This window comes from Cynocephalus volans, chromosome 11, assembly GCF_027409185.1.
Source record: "Cynocephalus volans isolate mCynVol1 chromosome 11, mCynVol1.pri, whole genome shotgun sequence".
NCBI lineage: Eukaryota > Metazoa > Chordata > Mammalia > Dermoptera > Cynocephalidae > Cynocephalus > Cynocephalus volans.
The window spans coordinates 75,996,221-76,022,413 of NC_084470.1; the positions used below are offsets into that span (position 1 = coordinate 75,996,221).

Here is a 26,193-nt window from a genome sequence, read left to right on the forward strand (position 1 = left end):
AGCTACACAGCAAGAAAAAGGGACAAACTACTGGTATACATAACAACCTCGATCAACCAGAAAATCATAACAACCAGAAAATCATCCTGAGTGAAAAGAAAAGCCAATTCCCAAAAGTTAAATACTATATGATTTCATTTACATAATAATCTAGAAATGTTTAGGTCCCCTCCAAAATTCATATGTTGAAACCTAATCTCCAACATGATGGTATTGTTGGTGGGGCCTATGGGAGGTGTTTAGATCACGAGAGAAGACCTCCCATGAATGGAATTGATGCCCTTATATAAAGGACTCCAGAGAGTCCCTTCATCCCTTCCACCATGTGAGGATACATCAAAAAGTCAGCCCTCTGTGAATCAGGAAGTAGGTCCTCACCAGACACCAAATCTGCCAGCACCTTGATCTTGGACTTCCCAGGCTCCAGAATTGTGAGAAATAAATTTCTGTTGTTTATAAGCTACCCAGACTATGGTACTCTGTTATAGCAGCTTGAACAGACTAAGACAAGGTATCAAATGTTTTCCATATTAAGAACTTAGGAATGTATTAATTAATCTAATCTCTAACACTGTATCCGTCAGGATATTATTATTACATCCATTTGAAAGTGAGGCATGTGCTATTAAATGCTGGAATGCTATTAAATATAACATTACAAGGAAAAAGAATTATTTCCACCTGAAAATTTCATTGCTATATCCCAGAACTCACATCATGCTTGGCACATAAAAGAAGCCCACTATATACTTCCTAAATACATAGTCAAATCCATGCAGGTTTTCATGCTTAAGAGGCTCATGTAATCATTAAAAGTTTATCCTCGCTCTACCCAGCTGCATGGTAAATACTACATGATAACTTTAATCCCCAACTTAAACTCAGTTCCTGATCTTCTGCATCCCTAACAGATCAAAGAAGATGCAATGGACATGGAATATCCTGAGAAATAGAAAACCTGGATCAAGCTGTTACTTTTGCTTAGACCTCCTATGGACTCTGTTTGTCCATCTTGAAAATCAAAGATATGGTCATGATGCCTAAGGCCTTTCCCACATGTCACGGTATTCAGAATACTCACTGTCGCACTGTTACTCAAGACAAATGTCCACCAATGAGGGATTGGTTAAATACTAATCATGGTATCCTCATTTACCAGAAACTATGCCACCATCAAAAATGAAGAGATGAAACCATATGTACTGACATGGAAAGATGCCCAAGATTCCATAAGTAAAAAATGCACAGTCCTTAATGTTGCATACAATATGTCCACATAAAACAACGAATTCCTACAAATAAAAATACTGATCATGCCCTCTGTGAACAAATGTTGAATAAGGTACACAGATAAAGGTTCACAACCAGATTTAAAAAGAAGATAAAAGTAGTGTTCTAGGATGAACGTGAACAAATCAACAAAATGAAACACTTTTGAGCTTTAAACAGTTCTTACACCTACCTGAGAGGCAGCAGAAAAGGGAAATAACCACAACCAGCTCTGTATGTCTGTTCTCTTAACATTTAGAATGGCTTTGTGCTCTTGACATGATGGAGCTAATGACCCATGGGTATTCCAATCTCCCTCCAGGTCAGTGTCCTTTTCTGGGCTAGGAGAGACCCTCTCATGATACACTAAGAAGTAGCTGGTGATTTTTTAGGTCATGGGAAGAATTTCCCACAAAATACTCTCTGAAAAGTAAAAACTGAATGTACCAGTTCAGTGTCCCCAAGCACGGCACACTGATAGAGATAATCAATCTGTGATGCTATGTCAATGGAACAGAGTGTTGACTCCCTACAGTGCAGGGCCTTAATTCAATGTTCGGACAGGGCCTTCTATCCAAGGGTGCTTCCTAGGGCTGGTGTGTGTGATTTGTGCAGCTACACAGGGCCCCATACCCAGACAAGTGCCATTCTTGATTTAACGTTCTGCATAGATGTCTTGACACCTGAACAAGGGTCCCTGCCTTTTTGTTTTATACTGGGTCCTGCGAGTCAGGTAGCTGGTTCTGGTACCTAATACACATAGTTTTTTCTTTTCTTTTTTTAACAAAAACATAGAAAATGACCAAAAGCATCCATAGTACCTTCTTAACTTTCACACCTTCTTTTGGAGTTTGTTTTGTTGCTAGATTATATCCAATCATCTGTTTAGCCAGCTGTCCCACAATTTTAGGGCTAAGAGGGAGAGAGAAAAAAAAAAGAGAGAGAGAGGGAGATAGGAAACGAAAAAAAAAATCAATGTCTGTTGAAAATCATTTTAAAGCAGAGTCCATGTATCCTCATGTCCACACTGCCCAGGGCCCACCTCCACCCTCACAGAATCCACAGGTCTTTCCACCCATATACTATGTGCCTAGCACTGCATTAGAGGCTCACGGAGAGCAAAATATAATTGAGAGAGAGTGAGTGAGTGAGTGAGTGAGTGAGTGAGTGAGTGAGTGAGTGAGTGAGTAAATTAAATATAAGATGCTTGCTGACCTCTGATACCATCTCTCCCCAAATACATTACAGTCATAGTAAAGAGATACTGCTGAAATGCATAACAGACTTAGTTAAGAGTTGAATAAAGAGTTGATAGTGAACAATTTGGGAAGCATTGGGCAATGAGAGTGATGAGGATGAAGGTAAGAATCAAAGCAAATAATGAAAAGGTATGTGACAGCGACAGGGAGGAAAGGAAAGTATTCAGTGCTGAGAGACATGGGAGATGAAGTTAAAAAGACAGGCTCAGACAAAGGCAGGTCAGGACTATCAGATAGGAGGCACAACTGATGTCACTGATAATGGGGAGATACTGTAGGTTCCTGAGTAGGGGAGTGACATTAGGGAATGACATTTCCCTTGCAAATGGTATCGTTTCCAACATTTATGATGAATCACTAATTGTCTAGGAGAAAAGGACCATCAAGTTTTCACCAACGAGAAGAAAAGTCCTTTTATGAAAGCAGGAAAAAAAAAAAAAAAAAACTGGGGCAATTGCCAGAGCCCTCTACCTACCAGTTTGGTTTTCTCTACTTGCTATAGCCTGCTCCTACCCCCACCCAACTCTCTTTCTCAGAGTCCTGTTCAATCATGAGCAAGAGCTTCCATCACTGCTTGGCCCGAAGACAAGGAATTAAAATGTTCAGACTTACTCTTTTGTTAAATGAACGCCTCCTTTCAAGCCACTATTGAAGACACCTTTTCCTCTTCCTCCAGCTAAGATCTGGGCTTTTAAAACAATTTCTTTTGCATCTGAAAAAGAAAAATCCAGAGTTGGTAGTTGGTTTTAAATTCTTTTCTTTCCTTTTTTCCTCTTTACCAATAAGGAAAGCAATAATGACATAAAACTGCCAAGTGACTGGTAAAAGCTCTCTCAAACCAACTTTAAAAATAAAGGGAATAAAGAACTTCAAAAAACATAAATGTGCCTAAATGCAAAGTCTGTTTACTGAGGACATTCAAATGCTTTCTACCAGTTGAATAAGCTAATAATCAACCGTTCCAAGGAAAAGCAAGGCATGTGTTCCCTTGCTCTTTTTAGTATGTCAGAAGATGCTAAATAAATCCTGGATGGAGGTATTAATTTTACTGTGTAATGACACTCCCACATGGCAGAGGCACCAATCTGCCAGTCAGAGGAGCTAACTACCTGTCAGCCGTCAGAGATGGCAAAGGGAAAACTGGATTATGTAGGGAAAAGGTTTAAAGACAAGATACAAAGGCCGTATTTTATAACTGTATTCTTGGAAACAGTTTTCTGAGCAGTTCTATATATTGATAGGGTTGGGCAAGGCAGGAGGAAGTAGATTAAAACTAAACACAAGCAATATTTAAAAAGTATTGGCGAGATTACAAAACATCCTGGGGATAAGTAGTTAACAAATTCGTGTTTCTCAGCACGCTCAAGGAAGAGAGTGAACTGTCTATTCTTGACCTTTTAGACCAGAGTAATAAACTCAAATATCTTTATGGGCCTGACAGGAAAGCTGGGTGTGTCTGTGAAGCTGCCCAGTGATAAATGAGGCCTTTAGCCAACAGGAGAGCTCTCCTCACCAAAAGCCAAAGCGGAAAAAAAAAGCAGCCTCCAAATAAAATATGTTTAATAAACCAAGCAGCACATATCTTCAAGCCACAGCTGACATCCTGTTGGTAAATCATCTTTGTTTAACATCAGAGAACCAAACCAGACAATCTTCTATGAGGTTGCGATGGTTTTGGTTCAGCACACCAGGTTTAGAATCTGCAGACCAAGGTTTTGATCTTGCCTTCATCCCTCACCCAGCTGTGTGGCAGTAGGCAAGTTACTTAAAGTCTATGAGACTCAGTTTACTCAACTGTCAAATGAAAGTGTGGGTTATTTTAATAATTAAATGGATAATACACGCAAATACTTTATCACAGAGCCTGAAAACTCAAATGATTAATTAAAGACCACTGCCTCGATCAATTAGTTAATTACCTTTATATATTGTAAGAATCAAAAGAATCATTTCAGAGATGGTAAAAAAGAAAAACTAACATTTGTTGGTATCTGCCACCACTCATGTAAGGCGAGAGCTTCACAAGTGTTGGCTATTTCAGCTAAGACTGTCCTCTGTCATTACTCATAAGCAAGCACGCAAAGGTTCAAACAGAAAGAGCCACAGAGGGTTTTAGCATGAAGGCAGTGGGGAGCTACAGAGGATTTTACACTATGCAGGCACTGGGTCAGGTGGTCACCCCAGCTGATGCTGTTGCAGCATCACGGCTCATTCGCTGTCTTCACTGCTTGGTCTCCTTTCTCTCATACTCATATCTGCTTCCACTCAGAGAGGACTCATCCTCCTCTCAGAAGCAAACACTGTTCCTTCCTGGAACGCTGCCTTCTACACCCACCTGGATAGGAACCATCATATCAATCAATTGCTGTCTTATAATAAACAGGTTCCCATTAAGCTGAGTAGAAGACACTGTTCATTATCAGAAACTCACCAGGAAAGAAACCAAGTAAGATGAACTTACTGCATATTAGCGTACTGCTGTAAAAACAGCAGTTAGAGAATGGATACCGTAGTTAAACAGACCTGGGTTTAAACTCCATCTATCACTTTCTTTGTAGAGAACAGGAGACTGCAATTCAGAAAGGAAGCAGTAGCACACCCATCTGTAAGGTGGTCATATTAAAGAAATCTACAGTGTTATGATGATGTGAAGAATAAATGAAATACAATGGGTAAAGTGCTATCTCAATGCCTGGCACATTAAAAAACAGTCAAAATATGACAACATCATTATAATTGTTTTCAGTGACTCCCCCAAAAAATGGTATATAGAAAAACATTCCCTATTTGTCTTTGGAGGACATCAAGTGGAAAAAATACTTTTTGCCATTTACTCAAATTCTTAATTGTAATCACTTCAAATTCTTTAAAAAGGATAAGCAGCATTCCATTGCCATTACCATTTTTCATATCCTTGTCATCCAAAAGAAAGAGATGCTTTCCTCTCCAAGCTTTCCAGCAGCAAAACTTGAAAGTCAGACAGAACACCGAATTGGGTGTTGTTAATTGGTGCTAGGTAGGCTTGATTAGGTCAGCTTTACTCACTAACCATCAAGACACAGAAACAGTTGTATCCTCGATGAAGTGCTGTCAATTACACATGTCACCATTTGACCTCGTGTCAAAGGGCTCCTATGCCACCCAGGTGGTAGACCAAGGAACCATCTCAAAGAGTGTGAAGCCGTATATCAGGGCAATTAGAAAAAGAGAAAGAAAAAGAATATTCAATCTATGCACATGTTCTGCAACTTATACCCCAGGCAAAAATGAGTTCACTAAAATCTCTACTGGTTAGATCTCAAGTGCTCCATCAATATAGCAGGTCGGCAGCCCAAAGTAAAGCAAGTTTTCTCATCTTAAGGGAAACTCTCATGAAGTAATTTATGGTTATTTACTCAAGGCACTGAAAATTAAATAAAGTGGCCAAATTCTACTCAATAGTAACTAGTCTCTTCATTCAGTATTTACCAAGTTGATTCACACTTATTTAATGCCATTGTTCCTGTTTTATTTAGAGATCTGATTTCTCCAAAAACCCACATTAATTTGTCTGTTTTTGTATGTTATCTCCAGCCTCTAATCCCAAACACAATTACGAAAGACTATGCTATACCTGAAATTCAATTTTTGTCAAATAAATGAGATGATTTAACCATACTTTAGAATATCAAGCTAAAAGGAAGGAGGGAGAAAAACACTACTCTAATAGATTTTGTATAGAAATAGATTGCACCTATACATTGATTATCATATTATTGGTCTCTGAGCTAGTATAACTGAGGTCTATATAACTCGAAAGTCCTTGCTCTTAACTGTTTGCCTTATATGCCTGAATGTGCAATACGTTCACTGTATGTTGTTCCTTTCCTGGTGAGCTTCTGGTAAGGAACAGTAGTCACAACTAGGCTTCCACTCAGTTTGATGAGAATCATTTATTATAATTTATATATTTTAGGAGAAAAAGCACTATAAGACATATTTGACAAACTTATAAATATGTAAGATTCTCAAACACCATATCACTTAGAACAGTATTTAGAGCCATTTAGAAACCCTAAACAAAATCCCACTCCACGGTCTTGTTTTAATGTAGCTAATAGCTACATTAAAATAATGTCCTTGCAAATGTTTTCCTCTCATTCTTTACCACACAAGTGTTATCCTAATTATAATACAGTTTTATACCAATTTTTATAGTCTCCCAATAGTCCCATGCTAGATAATAATGTTCTTGGAAGCATTGTTACATCTAAAGAAAAAAAAAAAAGATTCATTAAGGAAAGTACAACCTAAATAGAATAAACAAGAAACGTGTTTAATTAAGCAAGCTTTGCAAAAGTGGATCACTTCATTTTTTAGAGATGGCATTCTGAAAACATATTTACACAAAATAATGTTCACGAAACACAGTTCAGAACCATAATGATGTCCATAGTAAATGTCTGAAAATGTTAATCATGAATATCGAGAAAAATAAGTTATTTCCAACTACCTTGTTTTTAAACAGTAATGAATCAAATATTTGTATTACCAAGCTGGTTTTTATTTAGCATTGCTCTTTTCTGAAATATAACACTCATACTTTCCTAAATGCAAAATGTAGCAGGCACTAGGTACACTGATACTGCAGTGAGATGACTACTACAATGATCATCTATTTAAAGTCAATAACATTGGACTTGTGGAGGAAATATGATTTCTATGGTTCACTGACTGGAGCAAAATTGGAATATCCAGTTTTCAGCACAATTGCATTCTGTAATTTCTAGCATGGCGATCACCTTTCATGAGGTTTGATAGAATTCCTAATTGAGAAAGTTAAAATGCATTTCAGTATTTCAGATTTACCTATTACTAGAAGGCAGGGAGAAAGGAGGAGGGAAAGCAAGAGAAGAGTCAGAAGATATTATGGAAAGATGAACCTTTATAAAGAACATTACAATTATAGGGACATAATTTAGAGGCCTAACTGCCAATTTCCTGAAGGAAATGAACTAATGCCTATGTTTTCATTATGACTCCAGGACCCAAACTTAAAAATGGAGAGTTACCAATTTTCAATCATTACTGTAATGACTCCTAAAGACTAACATACATTTCCTCAAGTTGTAACTAGGTCGCTGGGAATAAGATGATACTGTGATGACTCTTTCCATATGCTTAGTGGCATCTTTGAGAATGAAATGATTATTCAAACTTTCAACATGTCTGACATGGGCCCATCAACTTTGGGATAGAGAATTTCAAACATACGAGACATTAGAACACAGCATTTCATCACTGGTCACAGCACTTGACTGAATTAGATTGGAGATACTTGGCTCCAAACCAGACTGCTACCAATCAGAGATTTAAACTGCACATATCTAAAACAGCAATTTTCAAACATAAGTAAAAGACAGAAATAGGACCATCTCTGGAACAGGAATTTTGTGATACAAACAGGAAGTTGTTCAGAGAGACATTATCTCACATGAAGAAATCTTTTACTGATAAGGCTTTTATGTAAGTTTTAAATTTAAAATTTCCTATCAAATATGGTATCCTATTAATTCCATATTATTAAAAATAATTCCTTCATTCAGATACTGTAGAGGCATGATAATGCCACTTTGAACAGTTTATTGATTATAAAGAAGCTAATATTATCTTAAAGCATGCTTATGTTTTCAAGGGGAATAATTTTAATGTTAATCTATAAAAATTACTAATTTAAATCATTGTTTTTACATATTGCCATACTCTTAAAAATATTATATATTTAATATTACATTATAGGCTTCATTAAAATCTACAATGAAAAATTAGCCTACTCTTCTAATCTTGTCACTATGTTATTTATTGCTCTCATAATCATTAATACACATTTTGTTGCTGATAAAATTTTTAAAGCTACAGGAGCTGACTGGTTAGTTCAGTTGGCAAGAGTCTGGGGTTATAACACCAAAGTCAAGGTTCAGGTCCTGTACCGGCAAGCTCCCCCACCCCCAAAAGAAATTTTAAAGTTACATAAAAATTACCTCTAGCAAGATTCAATTCAGTTGTAATATCTTACTCTGACTTCTTAGTAAAAGATACAATCTTGCTCTTTCCATGTAGTTTAATACTAGTAAATCAGTCGTACATTGTGCCAACTAGATTAAAAGACACATTTTTCTTCAAGAAATCTTAAGGAAGAACCTCCTAACACTGATGGTGAAAATACCCACATGACCTTATTCAAGCACCTGTGGCTAATCAATGAATTTCTAACACTGTAAGACTGCAATCATAGGACATTAAACAAATCTTTTGCAAATAAAGCCACCTGAAGAAATTACTTTTCAGCAGAAAACCAGTTTCTTAAGAAGAAATTTCCAGAAGAAATCTTATACAGATTACAGGACGGATTAATCCTATAATTACATACACTGATAATAAAAACACCTTGTGTGACACGTGTTACTTTGACAGATCCTGGAAACAGTCAAGGAAGATGAAAAGCAATTACGAACACCAAAAGCATTTCTACTTTATTTTGCAGTACACTTGAAGAGAAGGAAGGATAAAGGAAAATTAGCTTTAAAAAATAATTCTCCCCCTGATTTTCAAGTCAAAGATGGGAGTCAGTTCAATTAGGAAAGCAGAATTACTATGGGTTGCAGATAAGGGGTTTATTATAGGAATTAAATATACATGATTGTGGGAAGAGTTTAGAAAGGGAAGATCTGAAAATGGAGATTGGAGGATCACAGGAGTCCCCAAACGGCCAAGCAGAGGAACCAGCACCTCCAGATGTAGAAGTGGGATAGTGGCAAAGGAGAAGCTGTGGGAAGGACATGGGACTCATGATGGGCCTGGATCCATATTGATCAGCAGGGTCAGCAGTTGGGAAAACAGCTAGACAAGGAGCAGAAGAACAAGGACAAGCTCTTGCCAGCATCGGCGATCTCTACATATGTTGATCACTGCCGAATCACAATGAACTTCAGAGTAAGAGCTACAGTCCACATTCTGTGACGATGCCTCTTTTGGCCAACTCTAACCTCAAATTATACAGGGAAGAGAATTCTAGGAAACAGTTCCAGCTTCATCAAAGTGACAGAGTATAAATCACCACATACGCTGGCCGGTTAGTTCAGTCAGTTAGAGTGTAGTATTATAATACGAAGGTCAAGGGTTCAGATCCCCATACCAGCCAGCTGGCCCCTGCTACCAAAAAAAAAAAATCGCCAAGAAATATCCCACCCTTAGTTGTAGATTACTGGAAGCTACCTGACAATAGAGACAAAAAGAGCTCTTGTCAGTCTTAACCAGTGATGAGCGAGGTGGGAAAGGTTGCAGTGCCCAGACCTGCTATGGATGTACTGCTGGTGGGAAGATAAACTCATGAAGTTTTTATTTTCAGAGCCAACTGGAATTACCATAAAACTTAAAATGTATATGATATATACACTGCCTGGCTGTACTCATATTTAAAGATGTTCCTTTCACTTTTACAGCATATTACATTTTTACTACAGTTTTACTGATATTCTGAGTTCCCCACTTTCTTTATTAGAAATCTTATCATTTCCCTATTTTTTCCTGTTTAAATCAATTTCTCTATCAGACCCTCCACTGGTGACACGTGTTCTCATATGCAATCACAACTGCTGTCTGGAATGTTGGCTCCACTGTCTGCCATCACTCTGCCGCCCACAGTCTCTTAACCAAACTACCACCAGTTTCCCTTAGGTTTTTCCCTCTCCACAATCAAGGAAGATCCTTCAGCTTCTCATGAGTGGGTCTTTTCAGAGGAGATCCTAAATCCAAGTGGCTGAGCCTTAGCGACACAGCTTTTTCCTTCACAGCATGGTCTGTATGTCCCAGGGGACCCACACTCTCCAGGTTAGACTCTGGCTCAATCAGGTAGCACCTCACACTAAACCTTAGACCTCTGTGCCCTCGTGGCTCCAGCCCCTGTTCCCCAGTGGTCTCCTTCTCACTCACAGAGACCGTCTCTCAGAAACCCCTCGCCTCTCTACCCAGTTCTGCTCTTTATAGGGACCCATTCTCTGATAGGCCTACTGGAAAATCATGTCTGATTTCCCAATGCAAACTGAATCCAAACTCCCTCTCACAGACTCCTGAGCCCTGTGCAAATTAAGGAATAGGGCTAGGAACATGTTTGATGCTGCTGAAAAATTCACAACAGTTAAAAAGTTCTTGGAATGTTCTAAGACAATTAGGGGGTCCATCTGCTCAATGCTCACAGAAAATCCTTTGATAGAGCAGTCCTACTTCTATGAATTGATTACAGAAATAAGAAGTTCACTGCAGTGTAATTATAATGTTGAAACACTAGAAACAATCTAAAGTCCATCAACATTTGCACTTTATTAGAAAAATAAATTTTATATATCTACATAACAAAATAATAAAATACTATAGAGCCATTATCAATGATTAAGTATATCTTTATGTATGAACATGGGGAAACGCTCATGTACACAGTAAGCTTTAAATGGACCTTAATGGACCCCTTTCCTCAGCTGCCGCCTAGGTGCTCAGTCCTTCCAAGAAGTCTAAGGCCACAATGGGGTGAGGCCCTCACATCATCTGGCAGCACCAGCCCCGCACTAGCCCACACTGTAGCCTCCATCTCCGAGCTTCCCTGCACCTACTCGACTCTCATTCTGCACAACACCAACGTGACCATCACAGAGGATAAGATCAATGCCCTCATTAAAGCAGCTGGAGTAAATACTGGATCCTTTTGGCCTGGCTTGTTTGCAAAGGCCCTGACCAGTGTCAACACTGAGAGCCTCATCTGCAATGCAGGGGCTGGTGGACCTGCTCCAGCAGCTGGTGCTACCCCAGCAGGAGGTCCTGCCCCCTCCACCACTGCTGCCCCAGCTGAGGAGAAGAAAGTAGAAGCAAAGAAACAAAAATCTGAGAAGTGTGATGATGACATGGGCTTTGGTCTTTTTGACAAAACCTCTTTTGTAACAAGTTAAATAAAAAGCTGAACTCTGAAAAAATAATAAATAATAAATGGACCTTAATTACTAATAATTTACAAATAAATACTTGCATCTGTGAACAGTTGCACAGTCATAATAAAATCTAAATGGACAACAGCCAAACTACTGTATTAACTGCAGTTATCTTGAGGGGATAGGAAGTGGTATTATATGGCAGCGGCATCATATCTTTTCAGAATTAATTTACCTTTTTTGTAATTATCATGCATTATCAGAAAAATAAATAAATAAGACTTTATAATGTGAGATAAATGTAGGCAGTTATCCATAGCAGTTTTTCTTGAATATTTAAAAGTTCATTTCTGTATCAGACTTTAATTTACCATTTTACTATATGAGGTCACAGACGCCTACACTGAGTAGGATTGCAGAAGACATCTTCAGGACACATGGCTCATTATCTCTTACCATGACCTTCTAAGTGTCATGCAAGAAAACAGAGTGGCAGAGAAATGTTTTGCCCTTTTAAAATATCTACTGAGCACCTACTCCGTGGGCACTCAAAAATTTTAAAAAGTCACGGTTACTGCCTTTCAGAAACGTAAGATCTATTGGAGGAAAATGACACCAACAAATAATGACTAAAAAATACTAATGCCATAATAAACATGAAAAGTAAACTAAAGTGGGAGGGGGAAATGGTGTTGAGTCAAGCTGGGCAGGAGAGAGGTTAGAAGAGCCCTCAACAGAAGAAGAGTACTTCACGGGCATCAAAAAGATGACCTGTGAGTTTTCCAGGTGGATAGGGCTGGGGAGCAAAGAAGTGGAGGAATAACCAACTAAGAAAGGCTACTTTGCTTTTCTATTTGTATTAGATTAGCTTTATTAGTTACTTATTTAAATTAGAAATCCCTATAGTATCACTTCAAATAAACCAGTAAAGCATACCAGGATTTGGCACTAGAAATCATTCAAATTTGTGATTTCAGATCTTCAGAAAACATATACATGTGGTACTAAAGTTTGTTTCCCTATATTCAAGAACAGCATATAAATAGAAAAACACATTGATCACCTTTGTTAAATTTAGATAGTTTACCCTAAATGCTTTTAAGATCTCCAATAATTTTATTACGGTAGTCTTGAAACAGCCCCCAATGAAGTAAGTTAACTCTCAAACAGGGCTTCTAGGAAAGTTCCACAGGGGTCAGTGAGATTCAAACTAACCGGTTGTTTAGGAGCAGCAATAATATAGGATACACGCCCCCATCTTGCAAATAAACACATATTCCAGACTTTAAATCTGCTATAATTCCAAATGCTGGAAATGTAAGGATTCAAGCAACAGCTTGGTGATGTTGCCATAAAAAGGAACCCAGGAGGTTTTCATTTCCTATTTTAAAGTTTGTAAAATGGTTGATGACATGCTACAGTTAAGCTGAAGCCAAGAATGACCCACCCCAAGAGAGATGAAAGATCTCAGAATCACTTTCCCATGATACACATATCTCCTGAAGTCCAGCATAATTTGTTACGTCGCTTTCAAATTGCGCTGTTTTAAATTGCAATGTCTTGCTCTTTTATTGCCTGTCCTGATCCATTCACTGTGTCTGAAATCTAAGTCTATTGTTTGAATGTTAAATACAGAGGGGGCTTTAGATTACATCCTGAAGGATGAAACTGCAATATCAGTAAACTGGGAAGAGTTTGTATTTCGCTTTCAAGGGTTGTGAAGACCTGAGAAATAGTTACTATTTCCTTTTTCTCTTTATGCCACTTCTTTTCGTTTCCTTCCTTCCTTCTCTCCTCCTTTTCTTCCTTCCTTCCCTGTAATGCTCCCAAGTTATTTAATTTGCATGTTTAATTATATCTGAGATGACTTAGTTTCAATAGCCAGAGAGATCAGCACTGACTTCAACTTGCACCCTCCAGCATACTCTCCCTCAGAACCACTCCCAAATAAGGAGTTACCCACTCAAATCCCTACGAGTTGGGAGTACCCATTTTTCAACCTGCTGTACCTAACCTCAGAAGCCGCAAAATCTGCACCTACTTTCTTAAATTGTTTTCAAAACAACTTTTCTGATTACCTTTGCGCATTCAAGCTAGGATTAGTCTCTTCGAGGACTTTCTGCATCTTATTTTTCAATGCCTGGCTTGAGCTAGAATTCATACTGGGGGAAGCAAGGCCAAATGTTATATACAGAAAATCAGAGAATTAATAAGCTGGTATGAATTTTACTTCTTGGAGGAAAAAAAAAAGAAAGAAATATTTTTGAGTTGAGTTTGGAATTGTAACACCCAAGACAGAACAGGAAAATACTCAAGAGCTAGCATCCATATCTGACAAAACTAAAAGAAAATTCTGGCAGTCTTTAAGTAGTTCTCCAATGGTATTACTGTAGCAGAGAAATCAAGTTCTGTTTCATACTTGATGAACCAATCACCCCTATATGAGGAAGAGATTTATACTCAAGATTCACATTTCATAATGACAACTGGAAAGCTAGCACATAAGTCTATTCTTCCTACCCATGGACAGCTTGCTGTTCCTTCAAAATGTGGCTAACATTTATTCTATATTCCACACTCTCTGCTATGGTCTGAATGTTTGTATGCTCCCAAAATTCATATGTTGAAATCCTAACCCTCAAGGTGGTGGAAGGTGCTTAGGTCATGAGAGTAGGGACCCCATGAATGAGATTAGTGTCCTTATAAAAGAGGCCAAAGAAAGACCCCTCACCCCTTTTGCCACATGAGGACACAACTAGAAGGCACCATCCATGAAGCAGGACCTCACCAGACACTGAATCTGTCTTGATCTTGGACTTTCCAGCCTTTAGAACAGTGAGAAATTAATTTCTGTTGTTTATAAGCCACCTAGTCTATGGTATTTTGTTATAGCAACCAGAACTGATTAAGATATTCCCTCAACATCATGGTTTTTCACTCTGTTTTCCACCTTACTTTCCAGTAGCATGGACATCCAAAAATAATAGGACATCCAAAGAATTACCTGAAATATCCTCTTTGTGTCCCCCAGTGCTGGTTACTTTAAAGCCAGCTGCAGCCTTTTCCAGGTTCCTGACCCTTTCTCTCTGCCTCCCAGCATGAGATGGAACAGTCTGTCATAACACATAAATGTGATTTGACTGTGGGAGGGGGACAGATCCTGCTACCCTAGAAGAATTTCCCAGGACACCTGTCCAAAGAGCTAAAAACAGCATAACCCTGAAAAAGGAAATGTCCTCACCCTATGCAAAGGGAGCAATGTTTATGAATCAACTAAATTAACATCGATTTGGGAATGCTACCATGTATAACACAGCAGATGCCACCTCTCTTCTGAAGGCCCTTCTAGTTCAAAGGAGATGCCACACCAAGGGGTATCCATAGAGCGAGGGAGGGGTTCTGTCAAACTTAATGAAGCCACTCTCCAGTTCTGCTAATCAAGCAAGTCCCTCATACTTTCTCTAGTTCGGATGCGAATGAGATGGCCTCATTCTCCTGAAAATGACCAAATGGGAGTGCCAGGCACATAGGGGACCCTCAGCACACGGTCATTCATTAGTAATTGTCATTGCCTTTGCACAGCTAAATCATAATCACAGTGTTTGTTAGGCGCTTACTAGGAAAGAAGATTTGTGCTAAGTGTATTCGTTACCTCTATTTAACAAATAACCCAACTGAAGTTAAGTGAGTTTCAGGGGTCAAACATCTATAGCAAAAAGGATACTCAGATTTTTAAGCCAGAAAAATCATTCGAGAGACTGTACTTTAACACACTCACATGGAGCCTCATTACTGGGCTTTTCCCCTAACATTTTATTATGAAAATTTCCAATCACATGGAAAAGTAAACATCCATATACTCACCACCTAGATTCTACAACTATTCGCATTTTGCTGTATTTATCACATATCTCTCCCTCTATCACAGTCCATCTTATTTTTTCGTGCATTTCAAAGTAAGATGCAGAAATCAGTAGAGTTACCCTTAAACTCTTCAACATGCATACCTGTAACTAGATTAATATTTGCTTACAGTTCCACTTTGGGAAGAGATAAAATTCACATGCAGCAAAATGCTGAAATCTGAAGTATATTATCTAATAAATTTGCTAAATGGATATACCTGTATGACTCAAATCCCAATCAAGACATACGTTACTGTTTCTGAGAACATATTACAAAAGTATCCTTAAGGACAAAATAGCTAAATAGAATAGCACTGACAATGGGATCTTAGTTCTGTTCGTGGATTTTTACTAAAATTAAACGTAAGAAAATATTAAATGCACACACAAAGCTCAATGCCCAATGCCTGGCATATAAGTAGGCACCCAACAGGTGTTTGACTATTCAAATGTGTATTAAAAAAACAATCAGCTTCCCACCATGATATCCAAATCAGAAATGTTCCTAAGACAGTGAGTCAATGATACGGAAAATACTGATTTCAAAATTGATTTGTTTTAACCATAAGCATATGTAACGTCTTGAAAATTGAAACAACCGATTATTTTAAACACGAATTTTTATAGCAGTGATGCTTTGCAAACTCAGCAGAAACTATCAACAACAGCTGCACCCAAGTGTCTCCTGGCACCATACCTACCCTGGTATTATTGTGTGGCTATTCCATTTTGAAGGAAGGATTGAATTCTCCTGGGGATACTTGCAACCTCCAGAAAAGGCAGGATGATGCTTAGAGCCTTGGTCTGATGCTTAAGTGATGGAGTGATGAAAATGACTATCTTTAACCAAAAGCTTTTCTATGCTGTCAATGTCACTGTCACCTGCCTGAAGCTTAACATCATGGGACTCCAGACTTCTGATAAGAATGTAGGGGTTTTGAAAGAAAACCACCCACAAGTATTTAGAAGATAAAAAGCCAAAACATATCTGTGTGACAAACTAGAGTACATTACTTTTTTGCAAACTTCAGAAAATACAGATATAAATGCCCCCCCCCCAAAAAGTCTGAGATGATATAAAGTCCACATCAACAGTGGTCATGTGATTTTTCCTTCCTTCTTTATAGTTTCAGTATTTCCTGAATTCTTTACAATGACTATTCATAATCAGGTAAAAACTATTTTCAGATTTAAATACAAGATATATTTCTGTGATCTGGTAAGAACAGTAACAGTATATTGCTAAGAGGGGGGGAAAACTTGCTACAGCCCAAAATATACACCACTAAATATATGTACATATACGCATATAACACATGTATACCGAGGATAAATCTGGAATGAAATATATCAAAGTGTTAACTCTTATTATTGGTGGAGGAGGATTGTTATGGGCAATTTTTTCTACAGCAAATTTGCTACAAGGAACATGCAGTGTGTCTGTAAATAGGGGGAAATGACAGTTATTTTTTAAATGAGCTTATTACATATTAGATTAAATCAGGTGCCTGAGATGTGTACAGATGATGCCATTCATGTGTATTTTGCTTAACACCACTTCTTCATTTCACGGGATGTGTGACTCACAATGGAGGAGCAGGGACAAAAGGGTGCCACTTCTCAATTCAGCAGCTTACCCTCTGGTTCAAAGCCAGCCATGGCATTTTTTGGTCATGAGTTCACATCAAGTTTAAAAGGGTCAGATGCCTTCAAGAACAGCCCCAACTCTAGACATTTAGCACTGCCCTGCCACCCACCAGATGGACTAATGCTTGTGTAAGTAAAATGAGCATCTCTGGAACCCAAATAGGATTCTCCTGCCACAAATGCACACCAGGCTTTTATTTATGCTTTGATAGTTTGTTTAGTTCCAAGGTCTGTGTGTTTCCTTACTTTTCACCAGTCTCCCTTCTGATAGGCATGGCTGTTGCCTAGTGCCAGTGGCCTTGGCCCATCTGCCACATACTCTGGCAAAGGACACATAGCTTGATTCCATCTGGGCCTGATTAGCAGGCTGAAGCTAGAACCAGCACAGTGCATCCCTCCCCTAACACTGACACTGGGACTGCTCCAGCCTTGTGGCAGCCTGCAGGGGAGAGAAAATGAGCTAGGAAGCAAGCTGAAGACATTGAAGTCTGGCTGGAGTATTGTACTACAAAGAGTTAGCAATGTGTCCTTTAGCATCACTACTGCTACTGTAATTATTGTGGGGATTATTGGTGGTTGGAACTGTTGTTATATGTCTTAAAGACAGCACATGTTCAGCACTGACTATGCACCAAGAACGGTTTCTTTACACATCTCATCTCATTTATCTGCACTTCAGTGCTCTGCAAATACTATTCCTGGAGGGCAGGACACTGAAACTCACAGAAATAAAGTCACTTGCCCAAGATCACACAGCTGTAAATTCCCAGCCACCCACACCAGCAGAGCACAACTGCCCATGACCCTCACCGATTCAAGTTTGAGAGAGTGAAAGAGGTTGGGGGGCATAAGATGACAGCGGTCAGGGAGAGCACGAGCCACCCAGTTTCAAGTCTGAGAAGAATTCCTGATGGTTTCTGGGGTAACTGGCTGCCAATTAAAATGCAGAAAATACAACGATCCAATAATAGCAACTCCACCACAAACCTCTTGTTCTGAGACGTATGAAAGGCTATGCCCATCAGGTAGCTCACAAACATTAACAACTTCAAGGACAATTCCTTTTATTGTCTTCATAACCAAATATTTTTGTGATTTAATATACCTGATCACCTTGTAATAAAACAAAGCCCACTCCATTAGTGTATTCACCCAGTACTTTTATTATGCTTATAAAAAAAGACAGCACTCCAAACTGATGGGGTACAAAAGTTGGGAAGCAATTCTATAATGTCAAAGGCAATACTGGCTGGCCCTCCCTCCTCTGCAGCACTGTTACTGTAGACCCGCATGCCCACTACATGCCCACTACATTGGAATGCTGGAATGAGGACTTGAGTCCAACAGTCTAGCATTAGATTTCGTGGATTTATGTTCTAGTTCAACTCCTTTTACTCAGCTGTGTAAAATTAAGTAAGTCACTTAACTTCTCTAAACATCACTTTGTTTGTAAAATAGAGAGTATAATAGTAAATATCTCAAGGGGTGGTTGGGAGAATTCAAGCATGCAATCCAGGGCTGGCCGGTTAGCTCAGTTGGTTAGAGGAGGGTGTTGTAACACCAAGGGCAAGGGTTCGGATACCCATGCCGGCCAGCTGCCAAAAAAAAAAAAAGGATGCAATCCACGTAAAGACTTTGTACAATGTCTGGCAATACAGCAGGTGACTAATGCGTGTGAACTACTATAGGTTTTATGCCTTAAACCCTCTGATTTGTCCCCAAACAGTTCCTAAGCTAATTCATGACCCTCATCACTTCCACTAACAAATAACATTGTTGTTTGAGCCCCTACTGGGTGACAAGCAATACGCTGGGTACTTTACATCTATTGTTTCTAATCCTCGCAATAATCGCATAATTTAGAAATTATCATCCCCAGTTTATAGTTGAAAACTCTGGAATTCAAAAGACAGTAAGTGACTGTTTGAGGGCTGTGGCCTCCAGCCCATGCTTTTTCTATTACACTTCCTATTTCGGCTCATGTACTGAGAGCTTGACAATCTCCAACCTCACCATGTTAGCCCAGGCAGTGTCATGAGAAATTACTTTTGGAGTCCAGGGTGGCATCCAGTCCCTGACAGGGCTGCAGTCTTGTCCACCACAAATCTTCCAGTATGGCCACTACAACAGGAAAATGTCCCCTGTGTCAAAATGTTCAGGAGACCTAGGGTGGCTGTGCTGCAAAGAAGAGTTGATTTGCAATTTTAAATTAAATACTTACTTTAACTAAGTGGCAAATGCTTAAAAATCCATTTTTTCATAAGCCTTTGAATTCAACTGGCAAATATTATCATTTTACTTAAAAGTTCAAAATTTTAATTCACTTTTAAGGGGACTATTGATTAAGGTTCAAACTCAAGTTGGACATACTAAACTCTTCAGCAATTAGTATCCTTTACAAATTTAAGTTTTATTATACATTTTAAACTACATTTATAAACTTAGTATATCCATTTTATTTCTTAAGTACTTCAATTTTCTGACCCGAAAAGCAAAACCCTCTCAAGTAGTAAATTGCTCTAGTGATTCCCTAACAAATTAAAATAAAAGATTCAGGGACCTTTAAGAGGACTGCAATACTGTTATAATCTTTGTCAAAAACTTTTATCTTTTAACATAAAAATTAGGAGAGTGATGTCAATTACTAAGTTAAACACAGAAAGTGGACTCAATGCCTATTCTATTAGTTACTTTAATACACCAAATTCTCTTAAACAGTAGCAACACATCAACTAAAAAAAACGTATGGAGATAATTAATAATTGATTAGAATTAATCATATGGGTTTCAATTTCAGGAAAGTTACAGAATCAAAATGAACACACAAAAATCAGTAGCATTTCAATACTCCAACAACAGATTAGCAGAAAAACAAATCAAGAAAGCTATCCCTTTTACAATAGTCACCAAAATAATAAAATACCTAGGAATAAAATTAACCAAGGAGGTGAACGATCTCTACAATGAGAAATACAAATCACTACTGAAAGAAATTAAAGGAGACACAAAAAGATGGAAAGGTATTCCATGTTCTTGGATCGGAAAAATTGATATTTGGAAAATGTCCATACTACCTTAAGTGATCTACAGATTCAATGCAATGCCCATCAAAATACCAATGACATTCTTCACAGAAACAGAAAAAACAATACTAATATTCATATGCAATAACAAAAGACCACAAATAGCCAAAGCAATCCTGAACAAAAAAAATAAATAAATAAAGCTGGAGGCATAAAACTACCTGACTTCAGATTATACTACAAAGCTACAGTAACCAAAACAGCATGGTACTGGCATAAAAATGGATACTTGGACCAACAGAACAGAATAGAGAACCCAGAACTCAACCCACAAATCTGCAGTCAACAGATCTTCAACAAAGACACAAAGAACATACATTGGGGAAAAGAGTGCCTCTTCAATAAATGGTACTGGGAAAACCGGACAACAATATGTAGAAAAATGAAACTAAATCTGTACCTCTTGCCATATACCAAAATCAACTCAAAATGGATTAAAGACTTAAATATAAGACCTGAAACTATAAAACTCCTAAAAGAAAACATAGGGGAAACACATCAGGAAGCAGGAATGGGCTAAGACCTTATGAATATGATCCCCAAAGCACAAGCAACAAAAGGAAAAATAAACAAATGGGACTATGTCAAACTAAAAAGCTTCTGCACAGTAAAGGAAACACTTAACAGTGCGAAAAGACAACCTACAGAGTGGGAGAAAATATTTGCAAACTATGTATCTGACACAGGATTAATATCCAGAATATACAAGGAACTCAACATTAACAATAAAAAACCAAATAACACAATTAAAAAACGGGCAAAGGAGCTAAATAGACATTTCTCAAAGGAAGATATACAAATGGCCAACAAACACATGAAAAAATGTTTAATAATCACTCAGCTTCAGGGAAATGCAAATCAAAACCACATTTAGATATCACCTCACCCCAGTTAGACTGGCTATTATCAAAAAGACAGAGAATAACAAATGCTCATGGAGAAAGGGGAACCCTCCTTTGTTTCTGGTGGGGCTGTGAATCGGTGCATGCTTTATGGAAAACAGTATGGAGGTTCCTGAAACAAAAACAGATATATAACTGCCGTACAATCCAGCAACTCCTCTGCTGGGTATATACACAAAGGAATGGAAATCATGTTGAAGGAATACCTGCACCGTCGTATTTACCACAGCTCTATTTACAGTATCCAAGAGTTAGAACCAACCTGAATGTTCACCGTCAGATGACTGGATAATGAAAATGTGGTATGTTTACACAATGGAATACCACTCTGCCATAGAAAAGGAGTGAATACTGCCATTCACAGCAACATGGATGAACTTAGAGAAAGTTATGTTAAGTGAACTAAGCCAGGCACAGAAAGAGAAATACCACATGTCCTCACTCATAAGTGGGAGCTAAAAAAAATAAACAAAGAAATAAAAGAAAGAAAAACAAACAAACAACAATCACAATAATATGCTGAACTTCCAAAAGGAGAGAAAAGAACTGAGGTTACCAGAATTGGGAAAGGGGGAATTGCAGGGGGGTCAGGGAGGGTAAGGGAGGAAGTGCTAAAAGATCACAAAAAATGATTACATTGTATAATGTTGAATATGCTAACTGTCCTGATTTGAGCAACACATACTGCACACAGGTAATAATATTCAACTGTGTACCCCACAGATATGTACAATCAACCACGTTATAATAAAAAATAAACATCACTTCCTCTAAAAAAATAAATAAATAAAATAATCATATGTGTTTCAGAAATTTCATCATCTGTTTACTAAATCTAAACCTTCCTGGGTTAAAGTAACATAACCACTAAGTAAATACTTTGGAATCCCATGTCATAGATGAGGTCACAACTCTAAGGAGCAGGGGTTGCCCTCTCAATCAGAGTAGGAGTGATCTTTCATGTGCTCCTAATAGACAGACTGAAAACTATTTTTAACAGTTATCAAAACAAATGGGACCCACAAACATAGCGACCTTGAAGTCAGCGTCCCTGGGTTTACACAGGTTATGCCCCACTTACTTCTGCTGAATTCCATTTGATGTGAGAAGACAGAAGTCAGCCTCCCTCTTACAAGTCAGCTATCACCGTCACTTACTGCATGAACATTGTTTCACTGCTTTTTGTGTGTGTATATTTTTAGCTGTTTAAGAACTTCAGTTGCTCTCATATTGCTCAAGAACCTTAATACCATTCCATTGGATCCTTTATGCTCTATTCTAATTATTTTAAACATCCACATATTTTGTCACTTGATTTAGGGAGACTAAATTCAGCACCCTCTCCGTACCTGAGTAAATTTAGTTCCAGCAACCTTTATGAATTTCTCTACTACCTGACTGAATTGAGAATTATTTTCATTTCCATTGTGTCTAGCAGGATTAAATTCAACTGTTGAGGAACCAAAAATTTAAAATAATAATTTGAAAACCTTAAATAAGAGAAAGGTTGTTTTTCTCACACATAAAGTCCCAAGATGTGTTGTTCAGGGCTGGTGTTGCAACTCCACAATCATCACAGTACCTCAACACATAGCTGCTACTTCATGGTCAAACCGGCTGTCACCAGCCATAACTAAATCACAAGCTCACAACTAGCTGCAAGGGAGGCTGCAAAACATAGTCTTTATTCCAGGTGGCCTATACTCAGTGAAAAACTGAGAGGTCCTCTGGTACCTGAGGACAAGGAGTGTGGAGGGGGGGAAGAGAAAGTATCATGAAGGGATTGGCACCACACCTGGTGGAGCCCAAGTGCACAGGCACTGAGGGAGGTGGGGAATGTGCCACATCCATCAGTGATGTATCTGACAACACCCCAAAACTGAAGATGATAGAGAGCCTGGAACAAACCCCCTGGACCATTGGTGGACAACAAAATGAGATACTGGATGGGCCCAGGCTGAGAGATATTCTACAAAAGGAAGGGCCTAGACTCTTTTTAAAAACTGTCAAGGACTAGAAAGATGAGGAAAGACCAAGAAAATGTTCCACAGTAGAGGAGACTCAAAAAATATGTAACTAAATGCAACATATGTTCCTAAGTTGGATCCTGGTTCATAAAAGAAAAAAAAAAAAAAAAACTGTTGGCACAGCTGGTGAAATTTGAATGGGCTTTGTGGACTGGAGAGTAGTGGTGTATCAACACCGTCTCCTAACTTGGAGGGTGGAATGGTGATAATGTAGGACAGTGTCCCTGTTTTTTGAGAAACACATACTACAATGTTTAGGAGTGATGAGGCACCATGTTTGCAGCTTGCTATTAAATGTTAACAGTTGAGGAATCAAGGGGAAAATAATATGGAAGTCTGTATCGTACTTGAAAGTTTTCCACTAAATTTGAAGTCATTTATAAATAGAATATTAAAAAATAATAATAAAAAAATCAGAGCTCTACTGCACAGGAAGAATGGGAGCCCTGATACTGAAAGACAGCTAAGGGTCTCTGCTGGTCAGGACAGAAATCCTCCTCCTGGACCTGCATATCTTCCCTGGCTTTGTTCAGCTTTGCAGTCACAGTCCTTTCCACTGTCCCTGGCTTCAGCTGTACACCAAACCACCATTATCTCCTTCCCTTTGGTCCACCAATGAAATCCCGACCTGCCTTATGAACAAACCAGTCACAGTTACCAAGGGCAACACATTTTAGGGCTGGATAACAAGACGTTTTCAACACCATAGTACCTGCACGGCATTTAAGAGCTTCTCAAAACAATTCTTCCCTGAGGCAGAAATTGAGCAGGAATAGAAGAATGTAAGTAACGCACTCAAGGAAACTAAAAACAAATGTAACACCCAGGCAATATGGGGAGCATGACATAGCATAATCTGTAGAGGACAGAAAGGAGAGCAGGTTTCAGAGACACAGGCTTGGGCCATCCTTTTAGCAGGCACAAAGACCATCCACCACGAGCAGAAAGACTCACGTGGACTAGTATTTATCCCAAAAGTCTGGTCAATGAGTCTTTCACCTAAAATTCTAGATATTGTTCTTAGAGGTGTAATTTAGGTTTACAAACTCCTCCCTCAATGGAAGAAAAATAAAAACTAGTTTACATGCAATTCTCTCCTCAATGACCTAATAATAGTCAGGTTGGACACTTTAAGAAATATTAGGGCTGGCCGGTTAGCTCAGTTGCTTAGAGCACGGTGTTGTAACACCAAAGTCAAGGGTTCATTCAGATCCCCATACCAGCCAGCTGCCAAAAAATAACAAAAGAAATATTAATATCACAAATTGTATAGCCATTTAGAACACAGTTGTTAGCGCCAATTTATGATAACCAATTTATTCAGAGTTCAGTGTTTTTAAGAGTTCCATAGCAGATTTTTATGCACAGTGGAGTTTGGAAACCTCTGACTTAACTGTCACTAATTCTACCAAGAGTGACCTTAGCTCGCCAAAATACAAGTCTGCAAAATAAAAATCGGTCCTTGGCTGTGAAAACCACAAGACTGCTGATTATTTATTTGAATATGATTAAACTGCTTCCCTCTACCCTGGGTTTGTGGACAAGGAGGAACCGAAATGTTTGCCGCAGCATTCATTATTAATGCTCTTCATTCCAATGCCTGTCGCTTTGACCTCTGTTTATCCCGGCTTGTCTCTTCTACGAGTTTATAGTTACTTATTATTATGTGCAATTACATCATGCTGAGTGTGAGGACACCCCACAAGCTGTTAGCTATATTAACTTAATAATAGATTTCAGGGTGTGATTTCCAATTAATTTCATTTTCCATATGCACATGCAGCTCCATGGGAAGCCAAAATTATAGAGTGGCCATATGGTGCCTTATAAGTAACAATTAAAACTAATTTTCTATTCTTTGACACTGAAAAAAAATCATACGGTTTAAATGCCACAGAGAAAATTGAACCTTCAACAGCATCTGTAACGCTCTAGAAAGAAGATGCCCCACTTTCCATATTTGTGGTGGAGATATTCCAGCTTCTTGCTCGGCAGTTGTTGGTGAGGACTGTGATCCAACTGGATTTTAGCACATTTGACTGCTCACCACTATTACCCTGTGGAATACCTTAGAGCAGTTACAAGAAAGTGCTGAGCTTTCTGTATCATATCAGTGAGTGAGTTGAAAAGAACGACTTCATTTTCTTCAGAATCGGATAATTTCTGATAACAGAACTTTCCTACTAACCCATTTCCAAAAGGCAATGTTTGAAACACTGCGGCAATATGACGACGCCAAAGAGAAAAATAAATAGTTCCGCTAAAAGCAGGTGGTGTTTTTCAAGCAATCGATGTAATTGCTCTAGGCTCGGTAGGGCTGGAGAAAGAGCTCCCTCTGGAAGCTCAGGCTAGTGGGTTAACTGGATGCATGATCCTTTTACACTTATCATAGGGTATAATTTTGTCAATTCCCCAGGGTCCAATTTTGGCAGGTAATGAGCTGGGAGATTAAAAAAATCAAACAAAACATATCAAGACCCTATTCAAGGTAAGCAGTGTGACACAAAATAAAAATCCTTAATTTTATTAGTCTTTCACAATTTTCAACTTTAAACTTGTCAAGTTTTTATGTGGGAGCAAATAATTCAGTAGTTCTACATTATCTGAGATGTCACTGTATTAGTCTGTTTCTGTTGCTTATAACAAAATACCTGAAACTGGGTAATTTATAAAGAAACCAAATTTATTTTTTCAGTTTCAGAGGCTGGGAAGTCCAAAGTCCAGAAAACACATCTGGTGAGGGACTTCTACAGAAGCAGGATATCACATGGTAAGAATGGACTAAGCAAGAGGGTGTTAACCTCACTCACTCTCTTTATAAAATCATCAGAACCATGCCTGTTACTCCATGAATGGATCAATCCATTCAAAGGGCACAGTCCTCACAATCTAAAAACCTCTTAAAAGCCCCACCTTTCAATTACTGTAATAGGATTTCTCACCCTCTTAACACTGTTACAGTGTAGATTAAGTTTCTAGTACATGAACTTTTGGGGGACACATCTGACCCATAGCATTGCCTTCCACGGTTTCAGGTGCCCATGGTCAACTGTGGTTCAAAAACATTAAATGGAAAATTACAGAAATAAACAATTCATACGTTTTAACTTGGGTGCCATTCTTCTCTGCCCTGCCCTACCCAGG

The 26,193-nt window shown here is 38.4% G+C and overlaps 2 protein-coding genes across 2 annotated transcripts in view; one reads left to right on the forward strand and one right to left on the reverse strand.

Annotated features, from left to right (window-relative positions):
- The window catches only part of SUCLG2 (succinate-CoA ligase GDP-forming subunit beta), a 259,766-nt gene that overhangs the window by 125,082 nt on the left and 108,491 nt on the right, over positions 1-26,193 (reverse strand). The window contains exons 3-4 of the mRNA XM_063114078.1: positions 3,141-3,240; positions 2,091-2,181 (exon numbers count right to left, since the gene is read on the reverse strand). Of these exons, the coding sequence (XP_062970148.1) occupies positions 2,091-2,181; positions 3,141-3,240 (191 nt within the window). The remainder of the gene's footprint in view (positions 1-2,090; positions 2,182-3,140; positions 3,241-26,193) is intronic.
- LOC134390856 (large ribosomal subunit protein P1-like) lies at positions 10,994-11,506 on the forward strand. The gene has a single exon (XM_063114632.1). The coding sequence runs from the start codon at positions 10,994-10,996 to the stop codon at positions 11,504-11,506; it is 513 nt and encodes a 170-aa protein (XP_062970702.1).

Coding starts and splice junctions, on each gene's coding strand:
- LOC134390856 (XM_063114632.1), top strand. CDS start 10,994: ATGTACACAGTAAGCTTTAAATGGACCTTAATGGACCCCTTTCCTCAG.